The 20,014-nt window shown below is 42.8% G+C and overlaps 1 protein-coding gene across 26 annotated transcripts in view; it reads left to right on the top strand.

Moving 5' to 3' along the window:
- The window catches only part of Trpm3 (transient receptor potential cation channel subfamily M member 3), an 886,635-nt gene that overhangs the window by 803,099 nt on the left and 63,522 nt on the right, over positions 1–20,014 (top strand). For 17 of the 26 annotated variants that reach the window (XM_085834114.1, XM_085834111.1, XM_085834119.1 and 14 more), the window contains one exon: positions 6,560–6,734. In XM_085834114.1, coding sequence (XP_085690240.1) covers positions 6,560–6,734 — 175 coding nt within the window. Of the gene's footprint in view, positions 1–6,559; positions 6,771–20,014 lie in introns of all 26 variants that reach the window. The other 9 variants (XM_085834108.1, XM_085834113.1, XM_085834110.1 and 6 more) reach the window with 1 other exon arrangement.

The raw sequence follows: 20,014 nt of genomic DNA, 5'->3' as shown, positions 1-20,014 counted from the left end.
ACTGGCTTGCTTCCCCTGGCTTGCTGGGCTTGCTTTCTTTTAGAACCCAAGACTACCAGCCCAAGGATGGCACCACCCACGTTGGGCCTTCCCATCCTTGATCACTAATTGAGAAAATGCCTTACAGCTGGATCTCATGGAGGCATTTCCTCAATGATAACTTTCTTCTGTGGTAACTCCAGCTTGTGTCAAGTTGGCACTCAAAATCAGCCAGAACAGTCTCCAATAAAGGTGTTAACAGATTTTGAAGACTCCTAAAAGATGAGTTCTTGAGGTGACTTTCAAAGCTCCATGTGGTTGCCTCACTTAGATTCCCAACATTGGGATGCTAAGGATGCCAGATTCCAGGCCACCCAGGAAAGTTTGTCTCAAATGCCTGTGAAGGTAAAATAAGATCAAATAAAAATCTTTTTAAAACGGGGTTTTGGTCCACAAAGGGAAGATTGAGTTGAGCTGAGGTAGGGAGGTGGGATCTGAGTGCAGGGGATTTGTGAATACTGAGGGAAACCTGGCTCTGGGGAGCAAGGCACTTACTCCTTTAATTGTAGAAAAGAAAAAAAGAGAAAAGAGAAGAGAGAAGAGAGAAAAGAGAGAAGAGAGAAAAGAGAAGAGAGAAGAGAGATGAGAGAAAAGAGAAAAGAGAAAAGAGAAAAGAGAAAAGAGAAAAGAGAAAAGGAAAGGGAAGGGAAGGAAAGGAAAGAAGGAAAGGAAAGAAGGAAGGAAAGGAAAGGAAAGGAAAGGAAAGGAAAGGAAAGGAAAGGAAAGGAAAGGAAAGGAAAGGAAAGGAAAGGAAAGGAAAGGAAAGGAAAGGAAAGGAAAGGAAAGGAAAGGAAAGGAAAGGAAAGGAAAGGAAAGGAAAGGAAAGAGAAAAGAAAAGAGGCTGGAGCAATGGCTCAGAGGTTAAGAGCACTGCTGCTCTTCCAGAAGACCTGGGTTCAATTCCAAGCATCCACGTGGTGGCTCATAATCAGCTATACCTGTAATGCTATGAGCTCTAATGCCCTCTTCTGGTGTGCATACTTATATGCACAAAATACCATATACATAATTAATAAATAAATAAGAGAGAGAGGAAGGAAGGAAGGAAGGAAGGAAGGAAGGAAGGAAGGAAGGAAGGAAGGAAGGAAGGAAGGAAGGAAGGGAAAAGAACCTCAAGGGGCAAGCTAATGTACTTCAGTACAAATGGCTGAGGGCTTCAACATTCTAGACTACATTTAGCTTCTAGAATTTTCCCACAAAGACTGAGCTGAGGTGGCCAGCATCAGTGTGAAGCTAGAGGGAGGAGTAGGTGAGGGTGCAGAGTTCACGAGCTCCTTCCCCAGAAACTCTAGAGATATCACCAGAGCCGGATGCCCACTTCTCTAAGTACATCCCTGACATGTGGAAAGCCAAGCATAGCCACCCTATCATAAGGGTCTCTTTGGTATCATCTCTACTCCAATCCCACATGCTGCTGAAACCAACGAGTAGCATCACAGATGCTCCAGTTTGCTGTCGCTGAAGATTTGCTATAGAGATCATTGTTAATTCAGTATTTATTAAATGTCTGGGTATGAATTCTACTGAAACGCATCTTAAGCAACCAAAAATCTTCCTATTTAAAAAAAAGAAAAAGCACCAACAAATGTACACAAAGAGAGGAAATTTTTTAATTCAAAATAAATTCCCTTTGCTCTTTGATATTCAGTTCACTGCCTTCTAAGGCAACAATGAACAATAAACGTACTTTGTAGAGCTGTGGTAATTAAGAATGGCACGTGCTAAACAATAGCTGGCTTTTAGTTGGCCCAGTTGGTAAATTATGTCTGTCGTTGTTATGTTTATATTGTTTTTTAAAGGACAATGGAGAAAGAAAAGTTTATAAACACTATTGTTCTCTATAACCAGCTGCTTCGGACGCAAACTTGGAATTACCACACCAACACTGATTAGGGTAAATGACACCAGACACATTCTAGAGAAGAAAAGGTTAGATGCTGGAGCCTAAGTTACCCAAACTGAACCCAGTTCAATTTGATATTGTTTGAGGAGGGGGCGTTAACATCATTTGTTTATTCTATTCTTATGTCTTTGTTTAATGATGGATTTGAGATTTGCATGGAAATCCTTACATCTAAAGGCAGACTGCGGGACAGACTGAAGGCAAGGGATCTATGCATCCCTGCTCTCAACGTAGATAGGAAATGTCTACATGGATTCTCTGGAGAGGACCGGCCTTTATGGGATTCTCAAGTCTTTTTCCAAGTAAAATGAGAAAAAATTATCAGACTGTAACAGCTGGGAAATCAGGGCAATTTTCCTCCACCTTGACATTCCTTTTCATTATTTTTAAAGTATGGCTCACTCACTATGTAACCCAATCTCACTGCCCTGCTGCCTTTGCCTCCTATGTGCTAGGACTACAAGCTTGCACACTACACTCAGTTGGGACTGTGTGGGTCTTTGCAGCAGAGACCTTGTCCTGTATCTCTCTCTCTCTCTCTCTCTCTCTCTCTCTCTCTCTCTCTCTCTCTCTCTCTCTCACACACACACACACACACACACACACACACACAGAGAGAGAGAGAGAGAGAGAGACAGAGACAGAGACAGAGACAGAGACAGAGACAGAGACAGAGACAGAGACAGAGAGACAGAGAGAATGTGTTAGAACAACAAAGATGTCTCCAAACATTAAAACATTACCTCCAGGTGTGGTGGCGCACTCCTTTAATCCCAGCACTCAGGAGGCAGAGGCAGGCGGATCTCTGAGTTCGAGGCTAGCCTGGTCTACAGAGTGAGTTCCAGGACAGCCAGGGCTACACAGAGAAACCTTGTCTCAAAAAAACAACAATAACAAAAAGTTACCATATATAATGTCCCCTGCAGCATAAAACTGCCCTCTGTGAAAAACCACTATATCAGGGGGTTATTAATTTTTTATGGTTACCTTATTTTAACAGATAAACTATTCAAAGATCCAAACCAAGTCAATCATTTTTTTTAAAGTCCTGGTGGCATTTAACTCTCTGAAATACCTAAAGTTAATGCAGTGAGATTATCTTAATTTCCATGTCTATCACTTTAATAGTGGCGTAATTACCCCAGTTTTGAGGAGAGCAAACCTTAGTAAGGAGAGAGCAGGAGGGCTGTGATGCACCCATCTCTACTTTTTAACTTATGAATGACTTATTAGTCAGGAATAAGGAGGAAATTAGAAAACTTGGGGGCTTTGAGTTCTTACAGCATGCTTTTAAGATAATTAATTCAATAATTGAGTCATCAACCCAGAAGGTAGATAAAAAAACACCGTTAGAGTTTATCAGTGAGCCAGGCAGACTGCAAGCTGGAGTCTTCCTACATGTGATATATGCAAAGGTCTCAACTTAACAGGTCCCTCATTAGTAATCCGCACCCAGGTAGCCCAGTGTGCCTTGATGTCTGGGGACCAGACATGGGATGGCCAGGTGCTCATCCAAAATGGTTTTCTGTGTTTGCCCCATGGAAGGAACCCAAGCATCAAGTGCCTGACAGCCCAGAACGCCCGTTTCTCCGCTAGGAGTCCTGTTCATCTGCAGGTCCAAGATCACTTGAAATCCTGACTCTGTTCCTTCAAATTTCATTTCTCAAGGAAATTCTGAAAACCTTGTACTAACTCGCTTATATAATAATACAGAGTAGAAACTACAGCAGGAGCTATGCATTGCTGTGCCAGGCACCATGTGGGTCACATCGCAGGCCTCATTGTTACACTCCATGGACTAGATCTTAGAACCTTCATGTATCACTGAGATAAACAGGCTGTGAGCAAAAAACAAGACAAGGTTCAAAACTCCTGACTACATCTTGACCTTCCAATAACAACACACTAGCATTTACAAGAACACTCAGCATAGCTATCACACTTACTCAAAGGTAATCTCGTGATTGTTATTGTTATTCCACTTACAACATTTAAAAACATGATTAAGCAACTGACCCCAAGCCACTAAGCTAACTTTCTCTCTCTCTTTTTTTTAATGGTCAGAAAAACTTTTTTTTTTTTTTGGTAGATTTTTTTTTCATGTAGCTATTTTTGCTAGCAGTCAAGATCAAATTCCGGGTTGTCTGGCACCTAAGAGCATGTGCTTCATCGCCGCCGTGGATGCTCTTCTCTGTTCAGCATTCGGAAAGGTATTCCTAAGACCGGGACCAAATCTTAACATTGAGCTCACTGGATTAATTCAGCTTCGGAAACAAAAGAAGCATGCTTGTCTTCTACTAATGGTGCTCAGATCCTGATGCCTTTGTGACAGTGGAGATTTTTGAAAGAGAGAGCTCAGCGTTTTGAAAGAATGTTTGTCCTTTTACTGTTTTGGCCCTGTGGATAGGTATTAGGATCGATCTTTTTTTTTTTTTTTGAAAAGAAAATGCTGAAAAATTAAATTGGTGCAATTTCTGTATTTCCTGGCTGAGTTTTCTTGGGTCAGATTAGGTCCTCAGTCTTGTGAGCATATCTAGTCATAGGCTACCTACCTTTTTCATCCTTGGAAGCAACCATAACATGAAGACCCCTGTGTGCTTCTTTATTGATGCAACTTTCTATAACTAAGTGGTCAACACATTTTGTAAAATAAAAAGAAGAAAGAAGATGAAACATATGCTTGGATTTCCTATAAACCTGTTTCAACTTGATCATCTCACCTCCTTAGGGACCTGCAGCCACTCACTGGAGGCAAAAAAAAAAAAAAAAACTAATTTGCATTTACCAGTGAGGACAGACATGAAATGTAGGAATCTTGGAGAAATTTCTGTCTCACTTCAAGGTCATGCAAGTTTTAAAAATTGATTAATTGATCTAAAATGCTTGAGGCCCTGTGTTGTAAGGTACCCACGAAACCATAATATTTAGGTTACTAGAACATGTACCATGGAATATTCTCTTTTAAGCTGGAGATGAGAATAGGTTCACAGAGAGTGGTTGGTTAGTGTACACTAGGCCCTTGGTTCAGTCTCCAGCACAAGAGTAACAATAACCAAGAAGGCAATTTGGAACCTTTCTTATCACTGATAATTAGCGTTTATCGATATCTGTGGGTAGGCACCCTTCCTCTTCCTAGAGGAGGAAGTCTTTGGTGTCAGACCTTTGGATGCAAGGAGTGAAAAGCAGTCTCCGTAGTTTAAGCATGGGGAAGGAGTACTATACTGACTTATAATAAGACAAGGTGGAACTAGCCATAAAGACACTTCAGACAGGAGTTCAATCACTGACAGACAGGGGTAGCTCTCCTTCTCTTATATATCTGCCCCATTCATGGGTGGGAGAACTCAGCCTCCGACATGCTAAATTATTACAAAGAATGAATATTCCAAAGAATGAAAGGGAATTTCTCTCTCTCTCTACTTCTATTTTCAAGAAATGGTAGGGCAGGCTATAAACTCAGCACACTGGAGGCTGAAGCAGGAAGATCACAAAGTTTCCAGCAAGTCTCACCTACATAGCAAGTTCTAAGATACCTTAAACTCATGCAGAGATCCTGTCTCAAAAAAAAACAAAACAAAACCAGACTGGTCTGACAATTCTGGTGTCTCTGTCTTGTGCCACATGCCTACCTCACCATGGTGCCATGGAATGAGGTCCCACCACTAGCCTCGCTTAGACAACACACTGGCTTTTGTAGGCAGACGAGGAGTAGGAACTGTCTCTTAAGAAAGAAACAGTGGGTTTGGAGCCAGTTGGAATCACCACTTATCAGGTTTCAAATCACCACTTATCAGGTTTCAGTGAGGATAAGAAAGGGATTTAGCAGGTGGAAAAAAAAAAACAGATCTCTAATATCATAGCACTGAAACAAGTACAGCCAAGGATAAGGAAAGTGGGGTCAGAGTGAGGGGAGAAACATGAAATAGGGATTCACTCAGGAGCCGTTTAGAAGCACATCACGGAAGGAATCCATCTCATCAAAACAGCCACTGGTCTGGTTCATGAAGCCTCGTGTTTTTAAGACCTGTGAAATACCCTTTATAATAAGATACCCTACCAGAGAAATACAGGAGGAAGTGGATGGTTCTCTGAGAGCCTGCTCTGTGACAGGGAATCGAGCAATGGGACAGGCTCCCGTTTGCCCTCATCTAGGTCTATTTGTGAGATCTTATTTTCTTGAGCTTTCCAGTGCTGCCTTAAAGCCTTTCAGATCTAAGAGCAGGAATCTACCACTCTGCACTAGTTCTTAAAATAGTCCAACCATCCCAATTCTAATTTTTCCCCCCTAGGAAAAAAAGAAACCAAAACAGGAGACTTGCCTTCTCTCGGAACAGTTTTCAAAAATGGTGCTGGCACCATGAGGAGAACCCAGATTCTGAGGAATAGCACTCCTGTGCCTAGATAGAAATATGTGCCATAAACATCCATAAAAATAAAAATGCTCCATTGTGTGTGCACTTGTTTAAAAAAAAATAGCAACTGACATCAGTACTCAGTATGTAGACATCAGCTTCAACAGTCTATCTTTCCTCCTAACCAGGTAGAGCTAGCTCCCTGCTTAGGCACTGTGCTCAATCACGCATCTTTTCTTCTGTTTCTCCTTTCCTGCCCTTCCAGATGATAGACATGATGTACTTTGTCATCATTATGCTGGTGGTGCTGATGAGCTTTGGGGTCGCCAGGCAAGCCATTCTCTTTCCCAATGAGGAGCCATCTTGGAAACTGGCCAAGAATATCTTCTACATGCCTTATTGGATGATTTATGGGGAAGTGTTTGCTGACCAGATAGACCGTAAGCAAGTTTATGATTCTCATACACCAAAGTCAGGTATTTTAACTTCAATTGAGTCACGTCTTTTCCAAGTCCATTTGTTTGTCCTCAATAAATGGCTCAAGATAGAGGACCGATTCCTAGTTTGCTATCTTGGTGGAGACAATCACTGCAGGTGAATATACTTTTTTTTTAGCAAAATAGCCCTTGAGTATATCTTCACGTATGACAAGAATGGATATATAGTATACTAAATTTGATACAAAAATGAACCATTTTAAATGATATAATCTTGCATATAACTCAAAATCTTAAGGCCATGTTTTCCATATTTAATTATTGGGAATACATTGTGTCAAAACTACCACTCCTACCCTATCCCTCTCTTTCTAGGCTTTAGAAAATAAATTCCTTGGGTTTGACTTTAGAACAAATAAACAATTCTCAATTTCGTCATTAGAATTCAAGATTAAGGGCAAACATCTGTATGGTATTTTCTTCATACTAGAAACTATTCCCCAACAGCCCTTCTCATTGTCTTAAGTTATGTGCTATTGAGACACAGATGAAGCCAGAATTCATTACCAAGAAATATGGAAAATACCCATAGGTCATAGACTGAGTTATTTGTTGCAAGTTCCAGGGACTGGAGGGGGTATCTGTATCATAAAGTATCTTAGTGCGGACCAAGAGTCAGCAGCCCCCAGTACCTTCAGCCTACTAAATGCAGAGTCTCTGCAACAAACAACTCCTTTTGTGTGGAGTTGGAGGAGAGTTGTAGTCGAGGAGTCGGTTCCAGGATTTTATTCGGACCAAATGTCAGGGCACACCAGGCAATCAGGAAATGACTTGGGAAGAAAGCATCTGAGAAGAGCACACTTCACTGTGCAGCTGAGTCCCAGGAGCAACTCTTTCTCCTTCTCCCTGAGGAGTTCCGCTCTGGAAATAACAACCCTCCAACACTGTGAAATTAACATTTTTCAGACAGTTTTTTGCTGACAGGCCAGCCATCTGAGCCCTGGACTGGGAACACAGATTAGGGTCACACAACCACATAGCTTATTCAGAATGGGAGCAGAGTCTAGTCAGCACCCCACTCTCCCTCCTCATCCCAGACAGGATGGGGCCTAGGAACACAAGGACAAAGGACACCTGAGCTTTGGAGTCCTCAGGCCTATGAAGAGCATTGTGTATCCTGGCAACAGAACACAGCAACATGTCATTATCCCCTAGATGATGAATTTTGAACAAATACACTTTCTCTCTGAAAACATGTTATTTGGGGCAAGCTTGACTTTTGGAACACCTAATTGGAACAAATATTTGTTCCATGAGACTTAGCCAATTCATGGAGGGAGAACTTAAGCTCCATACTCTGGTTATGATATCTTTGGTGACAACGTGCTGCCTTCATAAGGCAGTTTCCCAGGGATGGGAATTTCCTGTAGAGAGCATCCTTTCTAAAGGTCCCTACAGGCAAAATAACAGTTAGAAAGCTCGCTATGATGATTTTTCCTCAGAGACTAAACATGCTATTCCATCCCACCCCTGGAAATTGCTTTTCCACTTTATTACATTATTTTGCTTTTTTGAGTTGTCCCTTTCTCCCATAGAATGAGGCAGAGACCCCATGGGCATTTGGACAGCATAGTGAGGGAGAAAGGGGGAGGGAGAGAGGAAGAGAGAAAGAAAGGGGTGGTATGGATGTATTTTACAAATGGGATTCTGTCTGTCCCTCTACAAGTGGCCATTTATTGATGTTGTACTATGAGCCCAGCCTAGTGCAACAAACACCACCATCTGCTGAACACGAGGATTTAGTATTCGCTGTTTTACAAGAAGGGCTGATTATAGTTTAGAACTTGAGATCTCCCCATCCCACGCCCTCCTCCCCAAGACAGACTAGAGGTGTTTTGTGTGACTGAAGTATGAATGTAGACAAATTTCCCCACTCTGCGAATTAGATCTGTGGTACTTTATGTGTGTGAGGATAAATCTTGACCCCAAATCCCAAAATATACTTGACCTTGCCTTAGATGGAGATGACCTTTCTTGAGTCCCTGCCCTCTTCCTCTGTGATGCTCTGAAGTTGGCTGCAATGGCAGACTGTTCTAAGCTAAATCAGCCAGTTTTCTGTGTAGAGTGCTAAAGAGTATTCATCCTTTCTCAAATGGATTTAGATGGTTGTGCCCAAATCTCAAATAACATTCAGCCAAGGTCACTGGACATGACTGTCCTATTAATGACTCAGTGCCCCCATGAGGATTGGATGCCTGTTCCCACCTCGATTTTCAGACTTGCCCAGAAAGAACCAGTACTAAACTGTTTGAGAAAGGTACAAATCACTGACGCTGCCCTACAGTGTGTGGCCTTTTCTCCGTGCCGTGTCCAGGTTGGTGTGTGGCGCATGTCTTCAGGCTGACTGGATCTCATATCCATCCGGACCTGAGGCCCTCCCTGCCCAGGGTCTACCAAGCCCATGCTATGGATGTACCCTGTGTGGCTCCTTCCAGCTCTGCTCATTCACACACACACCTCAGATGACTCATTCCTAACTTGATGCACGTGCTCCATTAATCTAACTCTGGTTGTTGTGACTTCTAAGTGGCTGGACCCATTTCATGTTGGGGGGAAATTATCACTTTCTTAACCGGGACTGATCAATGTGAATATGCAACGGGACCCGCAGAATGGGTTACTCCCACCAACGGCAGACCTCAGAATGGAGGGCAACTATAGTGCCCTCACTTCTGGGAGGCAGTGGTACCTAACTGTAGCTTTTTTCTTTTGGTCTGTATTTCATCTATCTTCCTGTTATTTAGACAGAAGTTACCTATAAAGCCAAAGACGGTAGGATGAGACGAGACTTATAAGGTTACTTTCCAAATGTGCTTAAAAACTAAAAAGAAAAAGATGGAGTCATATTCTTTAAAAAAAAAATCACAAAATAACAAGTACGTTTTTCTTCTATGCCATTTTGGACTAACATAACATATAGACCAGCCTTAGTCTAAATTATCTGAGAGGTTAGAGTTTTGCTTCAGCTTTGGAAGCAGAGGGCTGCAAGGGTGTGGTTGGAAGTAGAAGAAGATGAAAACAACGAAGGGACCGGAACCATTTTTACCCTGGAGGCTAAGCTTCATCCTGACCTGATTCCTGGGAACTGAATTTGCTATTGTTGGCTGGTTAGTTGGTTGGTTAGTATTTGGGGTTTGCTTTGCTTGGTTTTTGTTTTGTTTTGTTTTCATATAACCTATAATTGATTTTCAATAGCCATGCTACATATGATACTTGGCTTGATTTTTTTTTTCAGATAACCTCTCATTGGCATTGAGTACTCACGCTCCATACTACCGTGCTAAGCTCCAGCTAAGGGCTACCTACCACAGTGACTTGAAGTCTGGGGTGTTTATACCAATATTGGCCTGTGGCTGTAGCTCAATGGTAGAGTTTTTGCTTTACACACAGGAAGCTCTGGGTTCAATACCCAGCGCCACAAAAGATAATTATTTCATTACGTTATATTAAATACACCACTACCAATTACAACATTCTTCTGGGAAGTCTCACTGCGTGTCTCTGAGGGCTAGCCAGAACTCCAGAGGTGCCCGAGTGGAAAACCCACTGAAAAAGCAAAAGGACAACAGAATCCATAAATTCTCAGCAAGGTCGGCACCAAGACTGGAACAAAATTGAAAACGGATGGCTTTGTGTCAGCTCAGAAATCTGGTTTGGTGGCTAGGTTGCTTAGAAGTTCACCTCTATTAGCAGAAGAGACAAGGTGTCTCTGGCATGCTCTAGCCTCTTGCTGGGTGGAACTTCTTCTTACTCACAGGGCATCCTGCTATATATTCACATTTCCCAGGCTGCACCGAGGCAGAAGAGAAGTGAATCATGCTCTTGAATGCATTAAATACAGGTCTAAATTTAGTCCTCCTTTCTGCCTCTCCCGGTATTTTTACAAGTTTAGATAGTACTTCGGAAGCTGACTGTCCAGGACTTACATTTTCACCATGACAACGTAACATTACCTAGCCATTTCTACTCTGAATTAACTATCCAATCTTCTTAGTACATGGGTCAATTTTTTTTCCTTACTGCCTGGGGCTTCTTCATCTGAAATTAATAGGTAATATGAAGGAGGAGACGGGGATTTGTTTTGTTTTGTTCTTAATTGACTGGTTGACTGCAACATTCTGCTATTACTATAATCCCTTACTCTTTGGTATCCAGGATGTCTCCGTGGCTTTGACTCAAACAAGCATGTGTGTGCAGAAAGCTCAAGTACTGTCCTGAATTGCTTTTCTGTCTCCAATTAATTATTCCCTGATTTGGGTAAGGAAGTAGGACAGCTCAAGTGTCTGAAATACACTTGCCATGGGGAAGCAAGGGACACCAAGAGCCAGAAGGGTGGTGAGCAGGGTGTGTCTCGGTCATCTCACTCCAGTTCTCAGGACTCAGGGCTGGGCTTCTGTTTGGAACTCCAGACTGACCTCTGATGGCCTCAAAGCACACTGATACCTAACAGCTATAGCATGCGGCATGTTGCCCAACCAGGAGAAGTACTCTGAGAAAAGAATGCTGGGGCCAGTGCCAGCATCGGGGGGTGGGGGAAGGAAGGGAGATCGTTTCATTAGGTTTTATTTTCACAAACTGCTAAGGAAGCTAGCCAACACTGGGATGTCCCTGAAACAGTCAGCCCACACTATAAAGAAGAGCCACGTGAATTGCTTACTAATACGAAACCTGGGCTCATGAGATTTACAGAAAACAGAGAGATCTGCCTTCGGTCTCTGCTGTGAAATCACATGAATTCTGCTGTCATGATATCCACTGTATTTGGTCAGAGGTGGGACTCTATTTAGAGTCCACTCTTCATTCAATGAGTATTTTTTTTTCTGCCTATGAGCTGGAAACCAGAGTCTTTAGGCAAACATGGAAGAGACGTTGCCCTCGAGGAGCTTACAGTTCAGCAGGGGCAAACTGCCATTGACAACCCATGTACTGATGCAAAGCTCAGAGGCGTGAAGTTGGGGCATGGTGTAATAGATGAGGCCCCAGCAGAGAAGAAGCAGGCTGAGCAGAGCGCCCTGAAACACAAGCAGATGTGTGCTAGGCAGATGGGAGCAGGGGGTGTGAAGAAAGAATAGCTTTCCAAACTGAGACCTAGAGTGGCAAGCTCTAGGCACAGAAAATGATCGAGGATGGCTCACTGTAAAGTGAGAGGTAGGAGACAGGAAGCAGGACAGATGGGTGTGGAAGGAGAGGGGAAGGGAGAAGGAGAGGGAGACCCTGGAGAAGGAGGAAGGAGACATGAAGAAGGGGACAGGAGAGATGACAGAGCACTCCTCATGGAGCTGGTAATGAAGAAGAAGGGCAGCATGAAATCAGAGATAGGTAAAAAGCAGAAAGACCTGGTCCAAAACCAGATGGTACAGGGGGATAAAAGAAGTGGGTGGAGATTCAAAATGAGGGGATTGGAGCTCACCCTGAGATTCCTAACTTAGTCTAAAGTATAAAAGCCACTTACTGAAATACTTGGGAGGAAGAGGAATATACCCAGGGCTGGTATCTCACTAGGGTTGGATAGAGTTTGTAGATTCTATAGAGTCCAGACGTGCAGCTTAATAGGATGACCTGGACTGTAAAACAGAATAAATTTTAAAAGGAGAACTCCATGATTAGCATTGGCTATTCTTGTGGAGAACTCAAATTCAGTCCACAACATCCATATCAGACAGTCCACAAACCCCTATCACTCCAGTTCCCAGGGATCTGATGCCCTCATTTTGCTTCCACGGGTACCTGTATGCAAGTGGTGCCCAAACAGACAAGCAGGCAAACACACACATACAGGAATAGAGATTAATTGATCTCATTAAAAAAGAAAAAAAATTTTAAAAAAAAATTAAAAAAAAAAAGAGCTGAAATGGAGATGCAGATTTTAGGATCAAAATTGTCTCTTCGTGTCAAAGTCATGGTGGATGAGCACAAGTAGAGAGAGGAGAGGCAGAAGCAGGATATGAAGAACACAAGAATCGTAACAGTGCCAGGAGAGCCAAGAGGAAAGGGTCAACCAGGCTGACGTTTAGAAAAGTCCTTTGCAAAGTCATTGCTTACTTTTTGCCAAACTTGTTCATTTCTGAGCTATGGTTCCAACCTCCCCTGAGATGGAGAGTTCTCCAGCCATTTTTGGTGACCTGTCTTCACAGGCTGGTTACTCTAGTTCCTTCAACAGAACACTTTCGATCCATCTTGGTTGGCATGACTTCAAAGCCCATATATTATCTATCCACTCTATCGGAACTCCTTCAAGTGAATTCTAGGTGACCCTACAGAAAAAGAGCTTCTGTGGGCTTAAGACATATTAAATACTCATAACTTTCTCATAATTCTCTGTACTAAGTCCCTAAAACTTGTAAGTGAAGAAGAAACATTGAGTTCCCATCTGGCTATGAGGACAATTTTGTCACCTAATTTATCAGTAGGGAAAAGCAATATAAGAAGTATCTGTCCCTTTTAATAGAGACAAATCAGTACATTTCCTTACAAGTTATATTTTATCATGTCCTTTTTAACAAGTACAAGAAATTATCTTAAAAATAGGAGCCCGATAGGATAAGAGAAGACTCTGAGTTCAGTAACAGTGATAAAAACCAAACTGGCAGTAGCTGCCTGCAGAAAGAGGTTGTGTGTGTGTCAACAGAACAGAATCAAGTGAGGGAAGGTTACTAGGGATGCTTTGAAATGAAATTAGCCATTATAAAAGAACACCAATTCTCCTTACTCTGCCTAGCTGCAATAGGCTGCAGGCTAGGAAAGACCAGCATCACAGCTTTAATACTAGAGACAACTGCCTGGAGGATAGGGCAGCCCCTAATGATGTTAAGGATGCCACCATCTATAAGCATATGGAACATAGGATACAAGCACTGTCTGTATCTAAAAACGCAAGATGTGACTTTGTGACCCAGACATCAAGTTCAGTTCTAGCTGCCATCCCTAAAGAAAACATAAGTGGGCTAAGCAAGACCCTAGCTGAGAATGAAGAAAAGCTGTGGTTCAAGGATAGAGCAGAATTTGAACTCTTCATGCTGGAGAGATGAAAGAGAATATTCCAAGAGAGTCTGAACTTCTCAAGTAAATCTCTAGGCATACTGTGATCTGGAGATTCATACCATGGTTTGGGACCCCAAATTTGAGAACGTTTGGGCAAGAATTTTTTGAAATATGAAGTATTAGACTTAGGACAAAGGGAGGGACCTTCTACAGAGAACATGTCAGATGTATGCCTCCCCTAAATATGTGATAGAAAAATAATCATATTCTAAGAGATGTAGGATTTTTTTCACTTCCTCTGCCCCCTCTGTCTATCCTATCTTCCCTCCTCCTCCCAGTTAAACCCCACTCCTGTTTTTCTCACTCCCGCTTCACACCACCTGTGTCCTACAATCCCCATCTCTAGAACTCCTCTCCCAGGACCCTCCATGGTCCCTTTAACTCTCCTGGCTTGTGCAGTCACTGAGGTTTTATGTTCATATCTAAAGATTCAGAGCTAGAAACCACCAGAGAGAACATGCCGCGTTTGTCTTTCGGGGTCTAGTGTCCTTCGCTCAGTATTTCCCGTCCCTTCTATTTACCTGCAAATTTCATGATGTCATTCCTCTGCACAGCTGAGGATAAGTGTATACATGTGCCCCATCACCATTATCCATCCCTCAGTAGTTTGTTTCCATTTTCTAACTATTGTGAATAGAGCAGAATTCCCCGACAATAACAAAAAGTCATATTTTTATATTCCTAGATAAAACACTTATTTCTGAAGGGAAGACAATAAGGTGAGGAAAAGGAAGAAGATGTTTTTCGGTAAAATAAGAGTGTCCACATCACAGAAATGGCAGGGATAAGCCAGGCATGGTAGTACAAGCCTGTAATCACAGCATTCAGGAGGCAGAGGCAGGAGGGAGGACCTTGAGTCTGGGGCCAGCCTAGACTATAAAGTGAGAACCTGTCTCAGTGAATGTGCATGCGCGCGCACACACACACACACACACACACACACCATTATATAGAACTTCATACCACATCAATAAACCTCCAGCTGGAAATGTAGATACCTTTAGTTCACTGCCCAGGTTCCCTCTCATCCCCTTGTCCAGCTTTTGCACCCAGCCCTCTGCTCTGTGGTCTTTAATGCTAGGCTCACCTACCACATTCAAATAACTTCCCTGGGATCCATGAAGTCTCTTCAGTACCCAGAGAATGTAAGGTGACCTCAGAGTTAGGGTGTTCCAGGGAATCTTGCACCTGGCTTCTAGCAGTTGGATTCAGGGAATATAAAAGCTTAGTTATTTTGACTTTTGTTGATGCCCCACTGTCTTAGTTAGGGTTTTACTGCTGTGAACAGACACCAATGACCAAGGCAAGTCTTATAAAAAGCAACATTTAATTGGGGCTGGCTTACAGGTTCAGAGGTTCAGTCCATTATCATCAAGGTGGGAGCATGGCAGTATCCAGGCAGGCATGGCACAGGAGGAGCTGAGAGTTCTATGTCTTCATCCAAAGGCTGCTAGTGGAAGACTGACTTCTAGGCAACTAGGGTAAGGATCTTATACCCACACCCACAGTGGCACACCCATTCCAACCAGGTCACACCTATTCCAACAAGGCCACACCTCCAGATGGTGCCACTCCCTGGTTCAAGGATATACAAACCATCACATTCCACTCTCCTGCGTTTAAGCTGCAGAATACCCTCCTGCAGGAGAGGTTCAGCCTATAGAGTCAGGTGTGAGCTCAGACTGCACCTGAAGTTGCACCTTAAAAAAAAAAAAAAAACTTTATTCTCTTTTGTTCTGATACCACTGTGCATATTCTCTTTAGTAAGTAAATTGCATTTATTTGAATGCTTTCCTCAGGGATGCTTCTGGAAGAAAACCAGCCTGAGTTAGGCCCTCAGACTCTAAGTCTCCTCAGCTAAAACCTGACATCATTCACACTGAAGACTCCTTTCCAGCATGGAAGGAAACCATGAGCATCCTGTATTATACATACAGCAGATGGCAGATCCAGCCACCCACGTTTACAATGTGACAATCATCTCTCCCATTACCTACTTCTTAACTTCGGATTGGTATAACAAAATGCCCAAGACCAGGCTTTTTTACAATAAAAGATTTATCTAGGCTTGGTGATCCATGCCTGGATCCCAGCACTTGAAGGTTCAAGCAGGAGACTCAAAAGTTTGGTAATATCCCTCTAAAAGAGAGAGAAAAGAAAAGATAAGGGGAAGAAAGAGAGAGGGCATCTCTGCTCAGTTCTGCAGCTCCATGAGGTAGCAGCTTGATAGTGGCATCTTCTGGGCTCTGGTGAGGGCTTCATGATAAATGTTGTCATAATGGTGGGAACATGTGAGGAAGAAATCACATGGCAGCACAAGAAAGAAGAGACAGATTACCAAAGAGCAAGGGCACCCTGTTTTATAAAACTCCACTCTTGAGAGAGCAGACCCACTCTGCGTGACTACAATGAGTATCTTTTTGGGATGTCTCCATAACCCAATTACCTTCACATGGACCCCAGCTTTTAAAGGTCTCTATTGCAACAGCACACAGGATACCGAGCTTCCATTACATGATGTTGAAAAGTCAAATCACAGACAAGTTCCAGCAATTTAGAGCTGTGCATGGTGTCATAGACTTGAAATCCCAGCAGCTGGGGAGGCTGAGAAAAGAGTAGACCCTGACCCAAAAAGAAAAGAAAAACCATAGCATCATTGGTGGTAGAAACACGATTGTGCCTTCTTTAATAGCTGAGCTCGGTAGCTGTAAAGCAAGGCTTGACACTCCCAGGAGTCTCTTCAAGATGCCATGCTTGAAGCGCAAAGGGCCACTCTATCCCACCTTGGGATCTTTCATTCCACATTCTTAAATTCTTGTTTGGTGCCCACAAGGCCCAAGAGGAAATCAAAAACTATTCAGATGTGGTCCTGTCTTAAGGAATGTGTACACCAGGTCAGGTAGGTAGATGTGAGCACATTTTTTTTTTTTTTCAGAAATGACTAGATCAACATCTGATTGTTTCAAGGCAATGTAGTCTCATAGTTTACAGTGTTGCCACTGTGTCCCCAAAGTGGTCCTAGACAATAAGTAAACAGGTAGATATGACCATATATCAATAAAACTTTATTTACAAGAACAGAAGGCAGGCTAGATCAGCCACACAGTAAGTCCCAAGTAAGCAAATCAGCCGTGCAAATATATTGGTTTCTTTCTTACCATGGTCAGTTGAATTCCAGAATGGAATCAGTTTCCTTACTCAAGTTTTTTTCCAAAAGCATTAGATATGCTTACTGCCCAGGAATATTTTATTCTAATGAAATGGGCCAGCAGAGAGCCCGGCAGTTGTTACCTAGGTTCGTGTATGTACAATAAAACCACACTATTTATTGGGTGGATCTGATGTCCAGAAAAGAAAAATCAGATATTACCAGGACGTCTATGTTTACCGTATAATTCCACTTATCTCTCTTTTGAATATATCCTCTTAAAACTGGGAGGCCATCACTGAAACTGTGGGGTATGGCTTAAGATGGGTGGGGCAGGACACAGTGTTTCCTACTGAGCATCAGTGGGGCTCTTCCAGTCCTGTGATGGTATAATCACCCTCCTCTCCACAGTCCCTAGAAACTCAGTCTCCCAGAAGCCCTGCTCCTTGTAACAGAACTCCCAGGATCACACAGCCTGGTCCCATAAGGTATGGGTGGACTGGCATTCACTCTGGCCCACACTCATGTGTATGTGCAGGCTTCCATTTCTCTCTCTCTCTCTCTCTCTCTCTCTCTCTCTCTCTCTCTCTCTCTCTCTCTCTCTCTCTCTCTCTCTCTCTCTCTCTCTCTTCTGTAGCTCTGCTTCAGCCAGGACACTTGAATATACTTCCTAGATCTTTCTTTCTGTGTCTCCTTCTCCAAGCATTCTCAGATCCCTGGGAATTTGTAAGAGAACACCAGAAAGGTACACGGGCTGGCTCTGGGTTCTCAATGATAGTTTTCCTCTCCACAAAATGGTGAGAACAAAGCCAACATCTGCTCAAAAAACAGGATGGGAAAGTGATGGGCTTGTCATCCCTTGTATTCACAGCAGATTGAATTCAGGATTCCACCTCATTCTGTGGCTACCAAACTCCACAGATGTTCAGGTCATATAGTTGAGACAGGGTGTGTGTGTGTGTGTGTGTGTGTGTGTGTGTGTGTGTGTAGCCTTGGCTGTCCTGGAATTAGCTTTTTAGACCAGAGCAGCCTCACACACAGAGATCTGCCTGACTTTGCTGGGATTAAATGTGTGTGTGACACACCTTTATATAAAATGCTGCAGTGTCACACATATCTTATGAACATTCTCCTGTATATTTTAAGTCATCTCAAAATTGTGAATACCCAATACTGTGTAAGTGCTAAGAAAGTGGTTATTCTGGTTTAGGGAAAAACATGTTTGGTGCAATGTTGGGGGGGAGGGGTGTTTTCCAGTATTTTTCTTCCATGGTTAGTTAACACAGAGCCTCAGAAACCATGAGCCAACTACATCTCAAGGTCTTATTGCACCACATTAATTTAGCCATCTTGTAATTAAAAACTGGGTGTTCCCAATAAAAATAAGTGTATAGGTTCCTAAATACTGTGTCTAATCCATACTTCTAATAGAAATTGCAAGTGCGGAATTATGACCTGTGGCTCTTTCTTTCGAAATCATTTCTCTGTATAGCTACAAGGGTTTTTGAAGATTATTGGGATGACAGTGGGACTAGAGAGTTCTTCTAGAACACTCCTCAGCAGTAGAATCATTTGTGATGGAACTGTGCTATCTGGTACCATAGCTGCTGGCCCCCTGTGGCTTCTGAGTACTTGAAATGTAGCCAGTGTGAATGAAGAACTAAAACTTCTATTTTCATCTTATTTTAATTAATCGGGATTTTAACTCAAGTAGCTGTACATCACTAGTGGATGTCCTATCAGACAGCTAAGCTGTAGGGCAGTTTCCTTTAGTATGCCAACGTCATGGGAGCAAAAACACATCTACCTGCTCACCTTGTCGCTTCAGCAACACAAGCTGTGTCAGGCTCGAAGTAACACATCAGAAAACCTCCAGCACATGATTAAACACCCTGACGCAAGGCTCAGAGAAAAGCCATGTTGCTAACTGCATTAGGTAATCAAACAAGAAAATTTTGGTGAATAGACACATATAGCGAGCGAAGTCCACGTGCCAAGAATGGAAAGTAGCTGAGTAGTTATAAAGGAACTGCAAACTGGGGTTCAGTTAAAAGGGGTGGCACATGCATGCATGAGGTGAAGAGTTAAGGGGAGAAACATACCCTGAAAGGGAATTCAAGAGTCGATAACATCATGAAACTTAGCTGAGTATGCTTTTTTTTTTTTTTTTTTTTTAGAAAATTACAGCCAGGTTCAAGAACAATATCACTGACAACGCCATCATTTTAATATATACACAGAGGTTACTTGTTTGCATGTCTATAAAGAAATGAATACAAAAAGGGAGGGGGTCTTTCCTTGTGAACTACAGAGAAAGGAAGAGAAGACTGTGAGAGCCAAGCAGCAGACAAGAATGGCCCCATAGAATCCCCCTGCTCTGAGCTGGGCCACTCCAGAGGTCATTGCTGTACATCCTGTAACCACAGCCCTTTCCAAACGCACAGTGTTCTGACCAAACACAGGAAGGCAGATGGTTGATCCCCACCGAAAGCAGAGCCAAGGACACCCATTTTGATTATTTTAACCGATCTGTATTAACAACGGCCAACAAACAGGCTTGTCTGCACACAGGTTAACAATCAGCAGAACGTTCCTGCAAAGCACGTACATTAATTGTTTGTCCCGAAGGCCGTGTGGAAGGAAGGAAGAAGGGACAGGAGGTGCCAGGGATTTTGGAAGACAGTTGTTCCCTGGAGCAAATAGCTTCCTGCAGCTAGATTTTAGGCCGCATCTGTCAAGGGATGTTTAACTGAAACTTGCTTGGCTTTTAGCCAAATATTTGGTCTCTGCTATCTGGCCCATGGTTCAAGATGAGTTCTGTATAGAAGGCACCAGCAGTTTCAGGTCAAATATGAGATTTTGAGTCTTTGCCTTAGTGACATCCTCAATTCTGATGGATAGTTATTTCTTGATCTGGGCTGTAGTGACACTGTACATATTTGCTCTGTGTGTCCTTCTGTGTGGACAGTAAATCTTACCATCAACTACAGGAGAGAACACAGGGAACATCCTGCCATCCTAGTTTGAATGGGTC

The sequence above is a fragment of the Mus caroli genome, unplaced genomic scaffold (assembly GCF_978045245.1).
Source record: "Mus caroli unplaced genomic scaffold, Mus_caroli_1 scaffold_20, whole genome shotgun sequence".
NCBI lineage: Eukaryota > Metazoa > Chordata > Mammalia > Rodentia > Muridae > Mus > Mus caroli.
The sequence above is the reverse complement of the archived record's forward strand: the minus strand, read 5'-3'. Positions and strand labels throughout refer to the sequence as shown.